The 21,244-nt window shown below is 43.7% G+C and overlaps 1 protein-coding gene across 1 annotated transcript in view; it reads left to right on the top strand.

The window, feature by feature from the left end:
* Window positions 1-21,244, top strand: part of LOC138665493 (proprotein convertase subtilisin/kexin type 4-like) — a 524,777-nt gene that overhangs the window by 31,845 nt on the left and 471,688 nt on the right. Inside the window, exon 2 of the mRNA XM_069753025.1 lies at window positions 16,183-16,287. Coding sequence (XP_069609126.1) covers window positions 16,183-16,287 — 105 coding nt within the window. The remainder of the gene's footprint in view (window positions 1-16,182; window positions 16,288-21,244) is intronic.

Raw genomic sequence — 21,244 nt, 5'->3', positions numbered from 1 at the left:
TAAATAGTTGGGGACACACAGGGTTAATAGCAGCAGTAACGGAGTGCGTTACACCGCGGGCCGTTACCGCTGCCATTAACCCTGTGTGAGTGGAGGGGATTACGGAGCGGGCGCCAGGCAGTGAGTGCAGGGGAGTAGGGGAGGGACTAATCGGACTGTGGCCATCGCTGATTGGTCGCGGTAGCCATGACAGGCAGCTGCCGAGACCAATCAGCGAACGAATAACCGTGACAGAAGGACAGACAGACGGAAGTACCCCTTAGACAATTATGTGTATAGATTTTTCATATAGAAATGTTTGCAAGCAGTGCAAACATTGCATTAATACATTTTATTTACTATTTTAAGCTTAATTTCACAAAAAAACATATACAAGAAAACTGGTGGCACCTTCCCTTTAACTGCGGTCTGTTACTTTATCTGACCGGACTTTCAAGGTATATTGCTCTTTAATTGTCCTCATACAATTGTGGAATCTTTTTCTATTTTGCACTTTAGCACCTTCACGATCTACTATGGATCTAAAGTAATGGAGTTTTATTACCGGTATTTATTTTCTACTTAACCTATTCACATATATACAGTCATGGCTAAAAGTATTGACACCCCTGCAATTCTGTCAGATAATACTCATTTTCTTCCTGAAAATGATTGCAAACACAAATTATTTGATATTATTATCTTCATTTAATTTGTCTTAAATTAAAAAAACACAAAAGAGAATGAAGCAAAAAGCAAAACATTGATCATTTCACACAAAACTCCAAAAATGGGCCAGACAAAAGTATTGGCACCCTCACCCTAAGGCTGCAGTCACACTAGCAGTATTTGGTCAGTATTTTACATCAGTATTTGTAAGCCAAAACCAGGAGTGGAACAATTAGAGGAAAAGTATAATAGAAACACATGCACGATATAACTGGGTCTACTGTGCTGTAGTACCTCTTTCAGCACCCCCAGTGTTTCAGGAGGTCCACTCTGCTATGCTGGATTCTGAATGGAGGACACTGGCTAGAATTTCTTGATTACATGGGAGCATATAAAAGCTGACTGCTACTCCAGGTATTTCCAGTCTAAAAGAACACACTTTATTTACAACACACAGGATATACAGATACACAGGGCAGGCCAATAGAAAAAACAGGCCAGACATACATTACAATAGCCGCAGGGGGCTGGAGCCTGCTGGTATTTACTGTGGGAATTGCAAAGGTTGGGGAAGTCAGAAAGAGAATATCTTGTCCAGGGGCATAGCCTGTGGACTGATGCATTTCACATGGAAACTATTATACCGAATATATATAGCATAACATATTCTTGGTGCTGGGGGTTCTGTAACACACGACTTCTGCATTTTTCACCCACTCCTGGTTTTGGCTTACAAATACTGATGTAAAATACTGACCAAATACTGCTAGTGTGACGGCAGCCTAATACTTGGTTGCACAACCTTTAGCCAAAATAACTGCGACCAACCGCTTCTGGTAACCATCAATGAGTTTCTTACAATGCTCTGCTGGAATTTTAGACCATTCTTCTTTGGCAAACTGCTCCAGGTCCCTGATATTTGAAGGGTGCCTTCTCCAAACTGCCATTTTTAGATCTCTCCACAGGTGTTCTATGGGATTCAGGTCTGGACTCATTGCTGGCCACCTTAGAAGTCTCCAGTGCTTTCTCTCAAACCATTTTCTAGTGCTTTTTGAAGTGTGTTTTGGGTCATTGTCCTGCTGGGAGACCCAGCTTTTCCACTCTGGGCCCTACATTATCCTGCAAAATTTGTTGGTAGTCTTCAGACCTCATAATGCCATGCACACGGTCAAGCAGTCCAGAGGCAGCAAAGCAACCCCAAAACATCAGGGAACCTCCGCCATGTTTGACTGGAGGGACAATGTTCTTTCCTTTGAATGCCTCTTTTTTTTTCTCCTGTAAACTCTGTTGATGCCTTTGCCTAAAAAGCTCTACTTTTGTCTCATCTGACCAGAGAACATTCTTCCAAAACGTTTTAGGCTTTTTCAGGTACGTTTTGGCAAACTCCAGCCTGGCTTTTTTATGTGTTGGGGTAAGAAGTGGGGTCTTCCTGGGTCTCCTACCATAAGCCCCTTTTCATTCAGATGCTGACGGATAGTACGGGTTGACACTGTTGTACCCTCGGACTGCAGGGCAGCTTGACCTTGTTTGGATGTTAGTCAAGGTTCTTTTTCCAACATCCGCACAATCTTTCGTTGAAATCTCTTGTCAATTTTTCTTTTCCGTCCACATCTAGGGAGGTTAGCCACAGTGCCATGGGCTTTAAACTTCTTGATGACACTGCGTACGGTAAACACAGGAACATTCAGGTCTTTGGAGATGGACTTGTAGCCTTGAGATTGCTCATGCTTCCTCAAAATTTGGTTTCTCAAGTCCTCAGACAGTTCTTTGGTCTTCTTTCTTTTCTCCATGCTCAATGTGGTACACACAAGGACATAGGTTGAGTCAACTTTAATCCATGTCAACTGGCTGCAAGTGTGATTTAGTTATTGCCAACACCTGTTAGGTGCCACAGGTAAGTTACAGGTGCTGTTAATTACACAAATTGGAGAAGCATCACATGATTTTTCGAACAGTGCCAATACTTTTGTCCACCCCCTTTTTTATGTTTGGTGTGAAATTATATCCAATTTGGCTTTAGGACAATTCTTTTTGTGTTTTTTTTTTTTTTTTCATTTAAGACAAATTAAATGAAGATAATAATACCAAAGATTTTGTGTTTGCAATCATTTTCAGGAAGAAAATGAGTATTATCTGACAGAATTGCAGGGGTGTCAATACTTTTGGCCATGACTGTATATTTTTTATATGTTTCCATAAAATTTCCCATATATTCCTTTTTTTTTTTACTCTGTGGGACTCTTTTTATGATTAAGAGCATTATTTATAGAATTTATATAATCTTTGGGTCCAGTAGTATGTGTATTTTTTTATTACGGTATATATTTTTTATTTCATTGTGATATTTTAGCTCATGATTTGTGTGTGTGTGTATGTGTGTATATATATATATATATATATATATATATATATATATATATATATATATATATATATAATTTTGTATGCATGTGTGTGTGTGTGTATGTATATATGTGTATATGCGTTAGAATCGGGCCACCATCTAGTGTTTGTGTGTGTGTGTGTGTATATAAATATATACACAAACACACTAGATGGTGATTCTAACGCATCAGGTATTCTAGAATATGCATGTCCACGTAGTATATTGCACAGCCCACGTAGTATATTGCCCAGCCACGTAGTATATTGCCCAGCCACGTAGTTTATTGCCCAGCGATGTACACAGCACAGAGCCACGTAGTAAACAGCACAGAGCCACGTAGTATACAGCACAGAGCCACGTAGTATACAGCACAGAGCCACGTAGTATACAGCACAGAGCCACATAGTATACAGCACAGAGCCACGTAGTATACAGCACAGAGCCACGTAGTATATTGCCCAGCTACGTAGTATACAGCACAGACACGTAGTATATTGCCCAGCCACATAGTATATTGCCCAGCTACGTAATATACAGCACAGAGCCATGTAGTATACTGCCCAGTCACATAGTATATAGCACAGCCCACGCAGTATATAGTACAGCCCACGGAGTATATAACACTGCCTATGTAGTATACAGCACAGAGCCACGCGGTATGTAACACAGCCCACGTAGTATACAGCAGTGTGGGCACCATATCCCTGTTAAAAAAAATAATCAAAATAAAAAATAGTTATATACTCCCCTCCTGGGATCTAGCGGAGCTTCGGCGATAGGCGCGCGGCTGCCGCCATCTTCCATTCACAGGATGCATTGTGAAATTACCCAGATGACTTAGCGGTCTGGGTAATTTCGCAATGCATCGCTGGGAACAGAAGATGGCAGCCGGTGCGAGCGGCTCAGCGGACAACGGAGGGTGAGCATAGCAGGTTTTTTGTTTTTTTTACTTTTAACATTACATTTTTTTACTATTGATGCCGCATAGGTAGCATCAATAGTGAAAGGTTGGGGACACACAGGGTTAATAGCGGCGGTAACTGAGTGCGTTACCCGTGGCATGACCCGGTCCGTTACCGCCAGCATTAACCCTGTGTGAGTGGAGGGGAGTATGCTGGCGCCGGCCACTGACTGCAGGTAGTAAGGAGCGGCCATTCTCTTCCAGACTGTGCCCGTCGCTGATTGGTCGTGGCTGTTTTGCCGCGACCAATCAGCGACTTGGATTTCCAGGACAGACAGAGGCCGCGACCAATGAATATATGTGACAGACAGAAAGACAGACGGAAATGACACATATATATATATATATATATATATATATATATATATATATATATATATATATATATGTATGTATGTGTATATGTATATCTATATATACGAGGGGCGATCCAAAAGTAATGATAATCAATACTAAACACAATGAATATAGTCAAAAAATAAATTTATTTATTTTTCTACATAGTCTCCTAACAAGTCTATACATTTAGTCCATCTCTTTTCTAAACTTAGAATTCCCTTCGAAAAAAATTATTGATCTTGACCCTCTCTTCGATCTGCCAATACAACTTCTTCAACTTTTTTCACGTTTTCTTCATTGAGGGACGTGGATGGGCGTCCTTCACGATGGTTATTTTCCTCTATATATATATATATATATATATATATATATATATATATATATCTATATCTATCTATCTATCTATCTATCTATATCTCTATTGTTCAGACATGTGCACGTCTTTTTTTTTTTTTGTTAGTATTACTGTCTGCCAACACTATTAAATAAAGGCATTTTTCTATATATCTAGTCTGATATATTTAGTTATGTATACTATTTGTTCTATATATAAGTCCATTCTTTTGAGTTTTGTTCTTTTTCTTTTTGAGTGGTTTCCACTCTTTTTTTTCACTTTCTGGCTACCACTGTGGAAGGGCAATTAATTATATATACAGATACAGTTAGGGCCAGAAATATTTGGACAGTGACACAATTTTCGCGAGTTGGGCTCTGCATGCCACCACATTGGATTTGAAATGAAACCTCTACAACAGAATTCAAGTGCAGATTGTAACGTTTAATTTGAAGGGTTGAACAAAAATATCTGATCGAAAATGTAGGAATTGTACACATTTCTTTACAAACACTCCACATTTTAGGAGGTCAAAAGTAATTGGACAAATAAACATAACCCAAATAAAATATTTTTATTTTCAATATTTTGTTGCAAATCCTTTGGAGGCAATCACTGCCTTAAGTCTGGAACCCATGGACATCACCAAACGCTGGGTTTCCTCCTTCTTAATGCTTTGCCAGGCCTTTACAGCCGCAGCCTTCAGGTCTTGCTTGTTTGTGGGTCTTTCCGTCTTAAGTCTGGATTTGAGCAAGTGAAATGCATGCTCAATTTGGTTTAGATTTGGAGATTGACTTGTCCATTGCAGAATGTTCCACTTTTTGGCACTCATAAACTCCTGGGTAGCTTTGGCTGTATGCTTGGGGTCATTGTCCATCTGTACTATGAAGCGCCGTCCAATCAACTTTGCAGCATTTGGCTGAATCTGGGCTGAAAGTATATCCCGGTACACTTCAGAATTCATCCGGCTACTCTTGTCTGCTCTTATGTCATCAATAAACACAAGTGACCCAGTGCCATTGAAAGCCATGCATGCCCATGCCATCACGTTGCCTCCACCATGTTTTACAGAGGATGTGGTGTGCCTTGGATCATGTGCCTTTCCCTTTCTTCTCCAAACTTTTTTCTTCCCATCATTCTGGTACAGGTTGATCTTTGTCTCATCTCTCCATAGAATACTTTTCCAGAACTGAGCTGGCTTCTTGAGGTGTTTTTCTGCAAATTTAACTCTGGCCTGTCTATTTTTGGTATTGATGAATGGTTTGCATCTAGATGTGAACCCTTTGTATTTACTGTCATGGAGGCTTCTCTTTACTGTTGACTTAGAGACAGATACACCTACTTCACTGAGAGTGTTCTGGACTTCAGTTGATGTTGTGAACGGGTTCTTCTTCACCAAATTAAGTATGTGGCGATCATCCACCACTGTTGTCATCCGTGGACGCCCAGGCCTTTTTGAGTTCCCAAGCTCACCAGTCAATTCCTTTTTTCTCAGAATGTACCCAACTGTTGATTTTGCTACTCCAAGCATGTCTGCTATCTCTCTGATGGATTTTTTCTTTTTTTTCAGCCTCAGGATGTTCTGCTTCACCTCAATTGAGAGTTCCTTTGACCGCATGTTGTCTGCTCACAGCAACAGCTTCCAAATGCAAAACCATACACCTGGAATCCACCCCTGACCTTTTAACTACTTCATTGATTACAGGTTAACGAGGGAGACGCCTTCAGAGTTAATTGCAGCCCTTAGAGTACATTGTCCAATTACTTTTGGTCCCTTGAAAAAGAGGACGCTATGCATTACAGAGCTATGATTCCTAAACCCTTTCTCCGATTTGGATGTGGAAACTATCATATTGCAGCTGGGAGTGTGCACTTTCAGCCCATATTACATATATAATTTTATTTCTGAACATGTTTTTGTAAACAGCTAAAATAACAAAACTTGTGTCACTGTCCAAATATTTCTGGCCCTAACTGTACATATGCTTGTGTATATGCATGTATAAGACTAGGTTCACATTGCGTTAGTGGGTGTCCGCTAACGGAATCCGTTACATGGCGCAAAAGTCGCAACTAACGCAATGTAACGGATCCGTTAGCGCACCCATTGACCGCAATGTAACTAACGCATCGCTAACGTATGCCATTTTCGGCATGCGGTAGCGATGTCCCGTTATTTTCTGACGGACCTTGAACACTGCTTGCAGCGTTCAGGGTCCGTTCTTCGCTAGCGCAGATGCTAGCGCAGAGTTAGGGTAAGGCTATGTGCACACGTATTCTGGTCCTCTGTGGATTTTTCCGCAGCGGATTTGATAAATCCGCAGTGCAAAACCGCTGCGGATTTATTGCGGTTTTTCTGCGGGTTTCACTGCGGTTTTACAACTGCAGTTTTCTATTGGAGCAGTTGTAAAACCGCTGCGGAATCCGCAGAAACAAGTGACATGCTGCAGAATGTAAACCGCTGCGTTTCCGCGCAGTTTTTTCCGCAGTATGTGCACAGTGTTTCTTGTTTACCATAGGTTTACATTGAACTGTAAACTCATGAGAAACTGCTGCGGACCCGCAGCTGCAGAAGCGCTGCGGATCCGCAGTGTTTTGCGCAGTGTGTGCACATACCCTTAGAATTAGGCTATGTGCACACGGTGCGGGTTTGGCTGTGGATCCGCAGCGGATTGGCCGCTGCGGATTCGTTGCAGTTTTCCATCAGGTTTACAGTTCTATGTAAACCTATGGAAATCCAAATCCGCTGTGGCCATGGGGTGGAAAATACCGCGCGGAAACGCTGCGTTGTATTTTCTGCAGCATGTCAATTCTTTGCGTGGATTCCGCAGCGTTTTATACCTGTTCCTCAATAGGAATCCGCAGGTGAAATCCGCATGAAAAACACTGGAAATCCGCGGTAAATCAGCAGGTAAATAGCAGTGCCTTTTACCTGCAGATATTTCAAAAATGATGCGGAAAAATCTCACAAGAATCTGCAAGGTGGGCACATAGCCTTAGGGTTAGGGTTGGAATTAGGGCTAGGGTTGGAAATAGGGTTAAGATTAGGCTTGTGGTTAGGGTTAGGGTTGGGATTAGGGTTAGGGTTGGAATTAGGGCTAGGGTTGGAAATAGGGTTAAGATTAGGCTTGTGGTTAGGGTTAGGGGTGTGTTGGGGTTAGGGTTGTGGTTAGGGGTGTGTTGGGGTCAGGGTTGGGATTAGGGTTATGGCTAGAGTTGGGATTAGGGTTAGGCGTGTGTTGGGGTTAGTGTTGGAGTTAGAATTGAGGGGTTTCCACTGTTTAGGCACATCAGGGGTCTCCAAACGCAACATGGTGCCACCATTAATTCCAGCCAATCTTGCGTTCAAAAAGTCAAATGGTGCTCCCTCCCTTCCGAGTCCCGATGTGTGCCCAAACAGTTGTTTACCCCCACATTTGGGGTACCAGCATACTCGGGACAAACTGGGCAACAACTATTGGGGTCCAATTTCTCCTATTACCCTTGTGAAAATAAAAAACTGCTTGCTAAAACATCATTTTTGAGGAAAGAAAAATGATTTTTTATTTTCACGGCTCTGCGTTGTAAACTTCTGTGAAGCACTTGGGGGTTCAAAGTGCTCACCACATATCTAGATAAGTTCCTTGGGGGGTCTAGTTTCCAAAATGGGGTCACTTGTGGGGGGTTTCTACTATTTAGGCACATCAGGGGCTCTGCAAATGCAATATGACGCCCGCAGACCATTCCATCAAAGTCTGCATTTCAAAGCATCACTTCTTCCCTTCCGAGCCCCGACGTGTGCCCAAACAGTGGTTTACCCCCACATGTGAGGTATCAGTGGACTCAGGAGAAATTGCCCAATAAATTTTAGGGTCCATTGTATCCTGTTGCCCATGTGGAAATGAACAAATTGAGGCTAAAATAATTTTGTGAAAATTTTGGAACAAAGCACTATCTTGTAATCCGAACGTGGTTAACTTCTTCTTATTATAGTGCTTTGGAACAAAGCACTATATTGTAATCCGATCGTAGTTAACTTCTTCTTATTATTATAGTGCTTTGGAAAAAGCACTATATTGTTATTCCACCGTAGTAAACTTCTTATTATTATTATTCTTATTATTATTAGGCTTTTTTCCGCAATTACTGCGGCCCGAACCGCTGCACGCACAGACTCCAGTGAGGTGTCATTTCGAAGCTAGCGTCCACGAGAGGTGTGCTAAGTATTTTTCGTGTTGATCGGATTTGTAGTTTTGGCGCAATTTGCGTTTGAAAATTTTTTTTCCCCTCATAGGAAAGCATTGCCTCAATGCATTTCAATAGGAAATTTTGCCATAGGGTATAATGGCTGATTTCTGAGGCAATTTCAAAATAACTGCCAACTGCCACCTGGCTGATTAGCTCATTGATATGCGCAGTCAGACCCAGTTACTATGCCAACGCCTACGAACTCTACATGACCCCTCCAGGACACAGTTTTGCCAGATAATATCAGCTCTTAAAGTGACCCGCCCACCAAATTGGCACCTGAGGTGCCCAGCCCACCAAATCGGACCCAGAGGTGCCCAGCCCACCAAATCGGACCCAGTGACCCCGCCCACCAAATCGGACCCAGAGTGACCCCGCCCACCAAATGCGCCCCGGGTGTGCAAAAGTAAGTGCGCCCCGGGCAGGGCTGTATTTAGAGTTTCTGCTGCCCTAGGCACTTTTAGTGCTGCCTCCCCCATTGGTGAGTATGACACTATCCGCAGTGACTTTGGCAAGAATCGCTGATGTGAAAGTCGCCTTTTGCAGCAGATCGGGCAGTTTTTCTGCATCTGCCGCGTAACGGATCACTTACGGCAACACTGCGTTTGGTTTCATTCATTCCCTATGGGATTTGTGGTACTTGCTGTGATCTGGGAAATGTGGTACCATACCCCCCAACTTTTGAAGAAGGGAAAAAGAGGTAAATGCTTCGTGCGCCGCGGCAAATTTTGGGCCACGCCTCTGACCACACCCATTTCACAACTAATCACACCCATATCCAAGTCCCAACCACACCCATTCAGCACTGCTGATCACACTGTTTCATATACAATAATTAAAACCAAAAAAATATGGCCACGCAGTGCTCCATACTGTATAATGGCTACGCAGTGCTCCACATACTGTATAATGGCCCTACATGATGCTCCATACTGTATAATGACCTCACATGATGCTCAATACTGTATAATGGCCACACATGATGTTCAATACTGTATAATGACCGCACATGATGCTCCATACTGTATAATGGCCATACATGATGCTCCATACTGTATAATGACTTCACATGATGCTCAATACTGTATAATGACCGCACATGATGCTCCATACTGTATAATGACCTCACATGATGCTCAATACTGTATAATGGCCGCACATGATGATCCATACTGTATAATGGCCGCACATGATCCATACTGTATAATGACCGCACATGATGCTCCATACTGTATAATGGCCGCACATGATGCTCCATACTGTATAATGGCCACACATGATGCTCCATACGGTATAATGACCGCGCATGATGCTCCATACTGTATAATGGCCCCACATGATGCTCAATACTGTATAATGACCGCACATGATGCTCCATACTGTATAATGGCCATACATGATGCTCCATACTTTATAATGGCCCCACATGATGCTCAATACTGTATAATGGCCGCACATGATGCTCCATACTGTATAATGACCTCACATGATGCTCAATACTGTATAATGACCGCACATGATGCTCCATACTGTATAATGACCCCACATGATGCTCCATACTGTATAATGGCCCCACATGATGCTCAATACTGTAATGACCGCACATGATGCTCCATACTGTATAATGACCCCACATGATGCTCCATATTGTATAATGGCCATGGCTCATATCCCCCTCCCCTCCTCCTGTATGCATGGCTCATAATTCCCCCCCCCCTCCCTATGCATGGCTGATGGCTCATACAGTTAGGGCCAGAAATATTTGGACAGTGACACAATTTTCGCGAGTTGGGCTCTGCATGCCACCACATTGGATTTGAAATGAAACCTCTACAACAGAATTCAAGTGCAGATTGTAACGTTTAATTTGAAGGGTTGAACAAAAATATCTGATAGAAAATGTAGGAATTGTACACATTTCTTTACAAACACTCCACATTTTAGGAGGTCAAAAGTAATTGGACAAATAAACATAACCCAAACAAAATATTTTTATTTTCAATATTTTGTTGCAAATCCTTTGGAGGCAATCACTGCCTTAAGTCTGGAACCCATGGACATCACCAAACGCTGGGTTTCCTCCTTCTTAATGCTTTGCCAGGCCTTTACAACCGCAGCCTTCAGGTCTTGCTTGTTTGTGGGTCTTTCCGTCTGAAGTCTGGATTTGAGCAAGTGAAATGCATGCTCAATTGGGTTTAGATCTGGAGATTGACTTGGCCATTGCAGAATGTTCCACTTTTTGGCACTCATGAACTCCTGGGTAGCTTTGGATGTATGCTTGGGGTCATTGTCCATCTGTACTATGAAGCGCCGTCCAATCAACTTTGCAGCATTTGGCTGAATCTGGGCTGAAAGTATATCCCGGTACACTTCAGAATTCATCCAGCTACTCTTGTCTGCTCTTATGTCATCAATAAACACAAGTGACCCAGTGCCATTGAAAGCCATGCATGCCCATGCCATCACGTTGCCTCCACCATGTTTTACAGAGGATGTGGTGTGCCTTGGATCATGTGCCGTTCCCTTTCTTCTCCAAACTTTTTTCTTCCCATCATTCTGGTACAGGTTGATCTTTGTCTCATCTGTCCATAGAATACTTTTCCAGAACTGAGCTGGCTTCTTGAGGTGTTTTTCTGCAAATTTAACTCTGGCCTGTCTATTTTTGGTATTGATGAATGGTTTGCATCTAGATGTGAACCCTTTGTATTTACTGTCATGGAGTCTTCTCTTTACTGTTGACTTAGAGACAGATACACCTACTTCACTGAGAGTGTTCTGGACTTCAGTTGATGTTGTGAACGGGTTCTTCTTCACCAAATTAAGTATGCGGCGATCATCCACCACTGTTGTCATCCGTGGACGCCAGGCCTTTTTGAGTTCCCAAGCTCACCAGTCAATTCCTTTTTTCTCAGAATGTACCCAACTGTTGATTTTGCTACTCCAAGCATGTCTGCTATCTCTCTGATGGATTTTTTCTTTTTTTTCAGCCTCAGGATGTTCTGCTTCACCTCAATTGAGAGTTCCTTTGACCGCATGTTGTCTGCTCACAGCAACAGCTTCCAAATGCAAAACCACACACCTGGAATCCACCCCTGACCTTTTAACTACTTCATTGATTACAGGTTAACGAGGGAGACGCCTTCAGAGTTAATTGCAGCCCTTAGAGTACATTGTCCAATTACTTTTGGTCCCTTGAAAAAGAGGACGCTATGCATTACAGAGCTATGATTCCTAAACCCTTTCTCCGATTTGGATGTGGAAACTATCATATTGCAGCTGGGAGTGTGCACTTTCAGCCCATATTATATATATAATTGTATTTCTGAACATGTTTTTGTAAACAGCTAAAATAACAAAACTTGTGTCACTGTCCAAATATTTCTGGCCCTAACTGTAATTCCCCCCCCCCCTATGCATGGCTGATGGCTCATAATCCCCCCCCCCTTCCCCCCCTATGCATGGCTGATGGCTCATAATTCCCCCCCCCTCCCTCCCTATGCATGGCTGATGGCTCATAATTCCCCCCCCTCCCTCCCTATGCATGGCTGATGGCTCATAATTCCCCCCCCCTCCCTCCCTATGCATGGCTGATGGCGCTCATAATTCCCCCCCCTCCCTATGCATGGCTGATGGCGCTCATAATTCCCCCCCCTCCCTATGCATGGCTGATGGCGCTCATAATTCCCCCCCCCCCCTATGCATGGCTGATGGCGCTCATAATTCCCCCCCCCCTCCCTATGCATGGCTGATGGCGCTCATAATTCCCCCCCCTCCCTATGCATGGCTGATGGCGCTCATAATTCCCCCCCCCCCCTCCCTATGCATGGCTGATGGCGCTCATAATTCCCCCCCCTCCCTATGCATGGCTGATGGCGCTCATAATTCCCCCCCCCTCCCTATGCATGGCTGATGGCGCTCATAATTCCCCCCCCCCCATGCATGGCTGATGGCGCTCATAATTCCCCCCCCCCTCCCTATGCATGGCTGATGGCGCTCATAATTCCACCCCCCTCCCTATGCATGGCTGATGGCGCTCATAATTCCCCCCCCCTCCCTATGCATGGCTCATCTCTCCACCCCCTCCCCGCTCCTTCTCCCGGGCCATCTTGAATGGCGCGGGTGGCTTCCCATCCTCCCCCCGCCCCCCGTCCCTCAGTCATACTCGCCTGTCAGCTGCCTGTCTGTCCCACACGCCGCGCCGACATCCCTCCGGGCCGGCTCCGGCTCTGTCCCGCGGCGCCGCAGCGCCTTCGTCCTGACTGAGTGAGCGGTCATGTGGTACCGCTAATTAAGGTCATGAATATGCGCATATTCATGACCTTAATTAGCGGTGCCACGTGACCGCTCACTCAGGACGCGCTACAGACGCTGAGACCAGGCATCGCTGGAGCAGGTGAGTATCGTCTTCAGGGAGGGTGGGTGGGACTCGAAGACTTGGAGGTGGGGGGACTCGGAGGCGGGGGGGGGGAGGGGGGGCCGTCGGGTGCGTTTTTGACCCGGGCCGGGACTTATAAAAAAAAAAAAAAACAAACAGAAAAAAAAAAAACACACCTTGCTCAGGTGCCGCCCCCCGCAATGTCGCCGCCCTAGGCACGTGCCCTCGCGTGCCTAGTGGCAAATACGGCCCTGGCCCCGGTTGTGCAAAAGTAAGTGCGCCCACTGTATATATACAGTGGGGCAAAAAAGTATTTAGTCAGTCAGCAATAGTGCAAGTTCCACCACTTAAAAAGATGGGAGGCGTCTGTAATTTACATCATAGGTAGACCTCAACTATGGGAGACAAACTGAGATTGTCTGTTTTTTTTAACATTTTATTTGCATATTATGGTGGAAAATAAGTATTTGGTCATGAAAGACCCAGCCACGTTTCATCTTCAATGCCCTTGCTGATGGAAGGAGGTTTGCTCTCAAAATCTCACGATACATGGCCCCATTCATTCTTTCATGTACCCGGATCAGTCATCCTGGCCCCTTTGCAGAGAAACAGCCCCAAAGCATGATGTTTCCACCACCATGCTTTACAGTAGGTATGGTGTTTGATGGATGCATATAGATATATATGTACCTACCGGCTTTTCTCTCTAACACCGCTGCGTATTTCTCGCAAGTCACACTGCTGGTCCTTGTGTAATCCGTATTTTTAGGGCTTCCATAGACTTTCATTGGCGTTTTTTTGCGCAATACGGTGACAAACGCAGCATGCTGCGATTTTCTACGGCCGTAGAAAGCCGTATAATACTGATCAGTAAAATACGGCAGATAGGAGCAGGGGCATAGAGAATAATTGGGACGTTTGTTAGGCGAGTTTTACGGACGTATTTTATGCGCTCATACGTCCGTAAAACTCGCTAGTGTGACGCCGGCCTAAAAGTCACTTCAAACCTGAATAGGTAATTCAAAAAATGTTTTGTAAATTTCCTTGAAAAAATGAAAGTACTGCTACAATTTTAAACCTCCTAAAAGGCTAACCACATAAAATAACATTTTACAAATAGTGCTGATGTAAAGCCGACATATGGGACATTTTATTTATTAATGTTTTTTTGTGGTATGTCTATTTGGATTAAAGGGAAACTCATTCAAAGTTTGAACATTGCTAACGTTTTTACATTTTTTGTCAAATTTCTGATATTTTTATAAATAAACACAAAACATATAGACATGATCTTACCATTAGCAATCTCAAAATCATTGGGATCTGTGGAACCATTGCAGTGTTAATACCACATAGAGGGACATTGGTCAGATTTAAAAAAATTTGGCCCCATCACTAAGGGATTAAAAATAATAAACACAGTTATACTCACCTAAAGCCATGCTCTCCTGTAAAAACGTACAATAAAAAAACAACTATATCCCTTCCTGTCAGTCGTTATGTCCCACACCATAATCAGTGTCTGGGAATAAACAATTTTCAACCTGGACTCTGCCAAAGTGCAACCGTAGAGGCTGAGAACCACTGAGGAATGAGCTGCTGTGAGCGCAGCCTTAATGACTAGTGGTGACGTCATCGAGGTTATCGCCAGTCACTGGGGCTGAGTTCCCAGCCGCTTGTACAGTGGGAAAATCTCACGGAGCAGCGTTGAGTACACCAGGAATTTCGGGTGAACCCACTGCTGCCCTGTAAGACTTTTTCTCACACTGCTAGCGGCTGGAAACGCAACCTCAGTGACCTGCAGTAACCTCTATGATGTCACCGCAAGTCACTGAGGCTGAGTGGTTTTCAGCCTGGACGATAGCATCTTGACACCTTAGGCTGGGTTCACATTGCGTTAAGTGCAGTCCGCAGACTGCATCCATTACATAGCGGCACTAACGCTATGTAACGGATCCGTTAGCGCACCCATTGACTGCCATTATGTAGCGCATTGCTAACGCATGTCATAATCGGCATGCGTTAGTGATGTGCCATCATTCTGTGACGGACCCTCGGACGCAGTCTGCAGGATTTTTGGGTCCGTCACCGCTAGCACAGATAGAGCATCTGCGCTAGCGCGATCGCATAAACGCGATCTTTTTTGGCACTTGTGTTAACGCAGTCTGTTAGCGTATGCGCTGAACGGACTGCGCTTAACGCAATGTGAACCTAGCCTTACAGGTTGAAAACTGTTTATCCCCAGACATGGATTATGGTGTGGGACAGAACAATGAGGACAGGTGAGGGATATGGTTTGTCTTTTATTTTTTTTTACAGGATACCTTGATTTCAGTGGAATTGGGCGCTAGGTGAGTATATAATCTTATGGCCCATCAGAGCCACCAGTGTTGCTCGCACTGTCATGCAGATAGCAATGCGCAAAATACCGAAGTTAACTATGGACTCCGATTTCTACTGTTCAAGTTCGCCCATCTCTACTCCTGAAGGATCTTAAAGGGGTATTTTCCTCTTCTATATTTATGGCATATGCACTGGATATGCCATAAATGTATAGTTAGATCCAGGTCCCATCAACGTGACCCACATCTGTCTCGAGATTGGGACTCTGTCGCTCACTACTCTTGAGTGACGAGGTGGTCAGAATTCCCATGCAAAGTAATGGAACCACCTATCCATTAATAGCAGTGTGTGTCTGGATCTCTTTTAAAGATCTATTCCCACCTCAGGCACTTGTATTGTATTCACATAAATGGCTGAAAGATGTGAATCTCTCCTCTGGATATGCCACAGTTGTTTGAAATGAGGCTACATGGCAGAAAGGACCAGAAACTTGTAGTGTAGTTTTGAAAGGGAAAAATATGTATTGATGCCCTGACTGAAGCACTCATGTTGATGTCTCTTTTGTACAGGTTGTATATGGCAGTCATTTCTACCTTTTGCAACATCGAGGAGTGCAAAAACAATCTCATAGTCCTCACTGGAGTAGACAAGTCCGACTTACTAAAGAACCTCAGGTAACTTGCTAATGTGCATTATACCGAATGTAACAATGTCTTGTCCTGCTCAATTATTTTTCATAAACTGGCCTATGTCACACACATACCGGTGTGACATAGGCCAGTTCTTCAGAAATGAGCAGTAGATAAATGACTCGAAACTTCCAGGGTACCGTAGAGCCCTGGAGGATTGGGCAGTAGCGCAGGTCCCAGATTTCAGTACGACCAATGGGTAAACGCTTGCATGCTTGGTGTCCACACCAGGATAATGAAGACAGACATCGAGCAGCAGCCTGATGGGAAGCAGGTGGAGCAGCATCGACCCTGAGGCAGTGGTGGTGCCATCCGTGTCGGTGAGAGACTGAGTTCTGCAAAGAGCAGCAGATTCAGTCAGCTTCGCTTAAGTAAAGTGGATGATTTTTCAGCCTCCGGAGATGGTCTTTTGGCTGAGATGGTCCCCCTCTTACTCCGGTACTATTTGAATGCCTCACAGTGATAAGTAATATTTGTTACCGTTCACTTGGTAATGTGTTATTTTTTCTTTCTTGTCATTTATTGCCATTGAAAGAAATGTGTGGCAAAGTCTATTCATAACGAGTGTGCGCTTTGTAGAATGTTATTTCCTGATTCCTACTAAAAAAGATTTTGCCAGTCATGTAAAGAACAGAAAGTAGCAGAGGAGACCCCTAATTTTGCCACTGATTTAAGGTCCATCATCAGGGTAGAAGTCAAATAATCCTTAAGAACCCTCTCAAAAAGAGCATATAGAAAAAAAGGATAAAAAGGGCTAGGCAGTTATCCCCTGTATCGGTTGCTGCTAGCAAGTCAGCGATGACGTCTGCTCAGATTCATCCTTTGTCAGCCTCTTCTTGAGTCAGCAACAAAGGGCGTGTGTTTCCCTATAAAAGAAACAGATAAACTAATAAAAGCTGTCAGAGCCACTGTGGGGATCCTGGATTCCAAACCAGAGTGGTCGGTGCAGGACATTGGGGTCTTGGATCAAAAGAAAGGTAGGACATTTCCATTAAATAAAAAGATCCAGGCACTAATCCAGAAGGAATGGAAAAGACCCGAGAAGAGATGTGGTCTTCCCCCATCATTTAAGAGTAAATATCCTTCTGATGAGCGTTCCTTGGCTATCTTGTACAGCTCTGAAACTTTGTGGCCATTACAGATGCGTGAACTTGTTCAGAAAATTTTTGCCAATCTCAAATTCGTGTTCGGACACTGGGGCATTTTTACTAAGTATCGACAAAGTTCGTCCAAAGTTCGTTATATGATTTCTTGTCCAGTAATGCTTTTGTTATGACTTTGGCTAGGATAGTGGTGCTGTATGATGAGTGAGGAGGGCGTGTTTGAGGGGAAGGGATAGGGAGATGGGGAGAGGTTATGAGGAGCAGAAGACTTTTTTTTTCTTTTTCCCCAGTATATAAATCCTTTGTACTAATTGTGTGGTCCAGCCATCAGGCCACTTGGACCAACATTTATAGCTTAAACATTGATCAGTAAAAGGTGGATGAGTGACAGGTGTAGGCCTGGTGGTCTGAGAGCTCTGCCGTATTCAGGCAAGACCCACAAAGGAGACCCAACTTGTAGTCCAAACATTTAAAAAAAAAAATTAGGGGCAGACACCACTAAAGTGACATCAATTTATTTTATTCACTTATTTAGCGCCATTAATTCCACAGCACTTTACAGACATCCATTTTCCCAGAGTACAAATTAGTATAGTGGGGCTCTGACACTCCTTCCACTACAGGCAACCCACCAGATGGGGACCCAACTTAGTTCCACATTTCATAAAATTGTTAGTAACATCAGCAGCAGTAGCAACAGCAGGCACAGAAGCCACGACAAAGGTATTACAGACTTCTATAACTTTAGATCAATGCCGCACACTAAAAATGACAATCGTCTAGTCTGCCCAGTCAGCGACTGGGGTGCAAAAGTCACTGGAGATCCATGACTGGTTCATCTTTCAGAGGACAGCCGGATGCGCTTATCCGTCAGGACTCCACCAGCAGTGCTGAAAACACGTTCCGAGAGAACGCTGGCTGTCGGGCATGACAAAACCTAAGAAATTGCGTTTTAAAAAAATGTATTTTGCTCACTTATATAGCACCATTACACAGAGCTTCAGACATTTTTGGCTGTCTCCACTGAGAACACGCAAACTCCTTGCAAATATTCCTGGTGGGGTTTAAACTCGGGACCCCAGTGCTGCAAGTCTACAGTGCTATCCACTGAGCCACCGTGCTGCCATTGCCACTTACGCTGCTGCTAATGTTTTTTTGTTGACGATTCGACGTTCACTGGGTTGGAAGTCTATAATGTACACTGCGCCTCACTGCTGTCTTTGGGAAATCCACTCTTAAGATTGTCTCCAAACGTGTTTTGATACTCCAGCATGCACACATTCCTTTTCTATGGGGGAAGCATCTGGCAAAATTTACTCTTGTGGATTTAACAGAGTGGCAACCCAGTAGTCGGCACTATTTAAAATCGTAACAATACAGCTAACAACCATGTTGCAGATATTCCAAAAGAAGGTGCTCATATGTCGGGCACTTCCATGAGGTCCAAGTCCATTGCGTGCTGGTGGCAGGGTAACACACAAGCTTTCTTCCTCCGTCCCCTCCTGCCAACCACAGACAACAGAAAGGGGATCATTATCCTCTTCATCTCCTGACTGTTACACGCCCATCATCTTTTTCTTCTTGTCCTGCTCCATTTGTTCTTCTTCTTAACAGTTTGATATCATCAAGCCCCCTTGATCGCTGTAATCAACCCTCTATGGCACCTGCCTGATTTGCTACACGGTCATACTGCGTTGGGCCAGGCTATGAAAAATGTCATAGTTTACCAGGGGTCATCGTTGTTGCCACAGTCGCTGTAACATGTGCAGAGTGGAATGCCACTGTGTCGGCACAGCGCTCATCGACCGGTTAAACGGTGGCCTGAAAAATCTCTGTAGCGATGCAAGTTGATGACACGCGGGGTGTAAATGCCAGAAATGAGCACACAGCGACTGTGCTTTCTGCAGAAGTGAATCCAAGCTGGGATAGTGGTGTAGAAATTGCTGTACAACCAGTACCAGTCGGTCACTTGTATTGTTTAACCCCTTAGTGACAGAGCCAATTTGGTACTTAATGACCAAGCCAATATTTACAATTCTGACCACACTCACTTTATGAGGTTATAACTCTGGAACGCTTCAACAGATCCCAGTGATTCTGAGATTATTTTTTCGAGACATATTGTACTTCATGTTAGTGGTAAAATTTCTTCGATATTACTTGCGTTTATTTATGACAAAAATGGAAATATGAAAATTTAGGAATTTTCAAACTTTAAATTTTTATCCCCTTAAATCACACAGATGTCACACAAAATAGTTAATAACATTTCCCACATGTCAACTTAACATCAGCACAATTTTGGAAAAAACATTTTTTTTTGTTAGGGAATTATAAGGGTTACAAGTTGACCAGCGATTTCTCATTTTACAGCGAAATTTACAAAACCATTTTTTTTAGTGACCACCTCACATTTGAAGTCACTTTTTTAGGGGTCTATAATATTATTATTATTATTATTATTATTATTTATTTATATTGCACCATTAATTCCTTGGTGCTGTACATGAGAAGGGGTTACATAAAAATACAAATATCACTTACCGTAAACAAAACTAACAATGACAGACTGGTACAGAGGGAAGAGGACCCTTCCCTTGCGGGCTTTCATTCTACAGGATTATGGGGAAGGAGACAGTAGGTCGAGGGTTGCAGTAGCTCCATGATGTTGAGGTGGCCGTGTAGTCTTTACAGGCTGTAAGCTTCTTTGAAGAGTTGGGTTTTCAGGTTTCTTATGAACGACCCAAAAGTAGTGGATAACCGGATATGTTGGGGCACTGAATTCCAGAGGATGGGTGATATTCGGGAGAAGTCTTGGAGGCGATTGAGTGAGGAGCGAATAAGCGTGGAGGAGAGGAGGAGGTCTTGGGAGGACCGGAGATTACGTGAGGGAAGATATTGAGAGATTAGTGTGGAAATATACGGAGGAGAAAGGTTATGGATGGCTTTGTAGGTCAGTGTTAGTAATTTAAACTGGATACGCTGGGAAATTGGGAGCCAGTGAAGGGATTTGCAAAGAGGGGAAGCAGGAATGTAGCGAGGTGAGAGATTAGTCAGGCAGCTGAGTTAAGGATGGACTGGAGGGGTGCGAGAGTGTTAGAAGGTAGGCCACAGAGGAGTATGTTGCAGTAGTCGAGGCGGGAGATGATTAGGGCATGCACAAGCATTTTGGTAGAGTGGGTTGAGGAAAGGACGGATTCTGGAAATATTTTTGAGCTGGAGATGGCAGGAGGTGGTGAGAGCTTCAATGTGCGGTTTGAAGGACAGGGCAGAGTCAAGGGTTACTCAGAGGCAGCGGATTTTGGGGACAGGGGAAAGTGTGACAGAAAAACTTATAAATGTAAGTGCCCAAAAGAACAAAAGTAATTCACCGACTAAAGCACTAAATAAGCAAATAAATACAATACACTGTAAAACGTAACATTTAATAATAATACAGATAAAAAATGACAACACTCACGAACCTAAAAACGTCTACTGTAGGCTGACAAAAAGATACAGGGTGCACTCAGGTCCTAATATATAACTGTCTATACCCTACCTTGCTGCGGAGGTTGGCACCCTATAAACCCTGCGCAATGGCGCCCCCGCTCAACGTAGGCTCGCCCTGACTCACCCTGGAAGACCCTCAAGTGAGGAAGATAGACACACAGCAGACCATTCAAACAGACAAACGAACAAAATAGAAAAAACCAATGTGCTATATAATTGGAGCAGCAAAGAATAAAGTGCACGTGTGCTATAGTAGATCAATAATAGCGCACTCTTAGTACACAATTGCACATATCCCCATATGGCCTATAGCCTTCCTGTGGGATTAAACTGTACCTAGATACATA

This window comes from Ranitomeya imitator, chromosome 2, assembly GCF_032444005.1.
Source record: "Ranitomeya imitator isolate aRanImi1 chromosome 2, aRanImi1.pri, whole genome shotgun sequence".
Taxonomy (NCBI): domain Eukaryota; kingdom Metazoa; phylum Chordata; class Amphibia; order Anura; family Dendrobatidae; genus Ranitomeya; species Ranitomeya imitator.
Note: the sequence above shows the minus strand (reverse complement) of the source record. Positions and strands in the feature narration are given on the sequence as shown.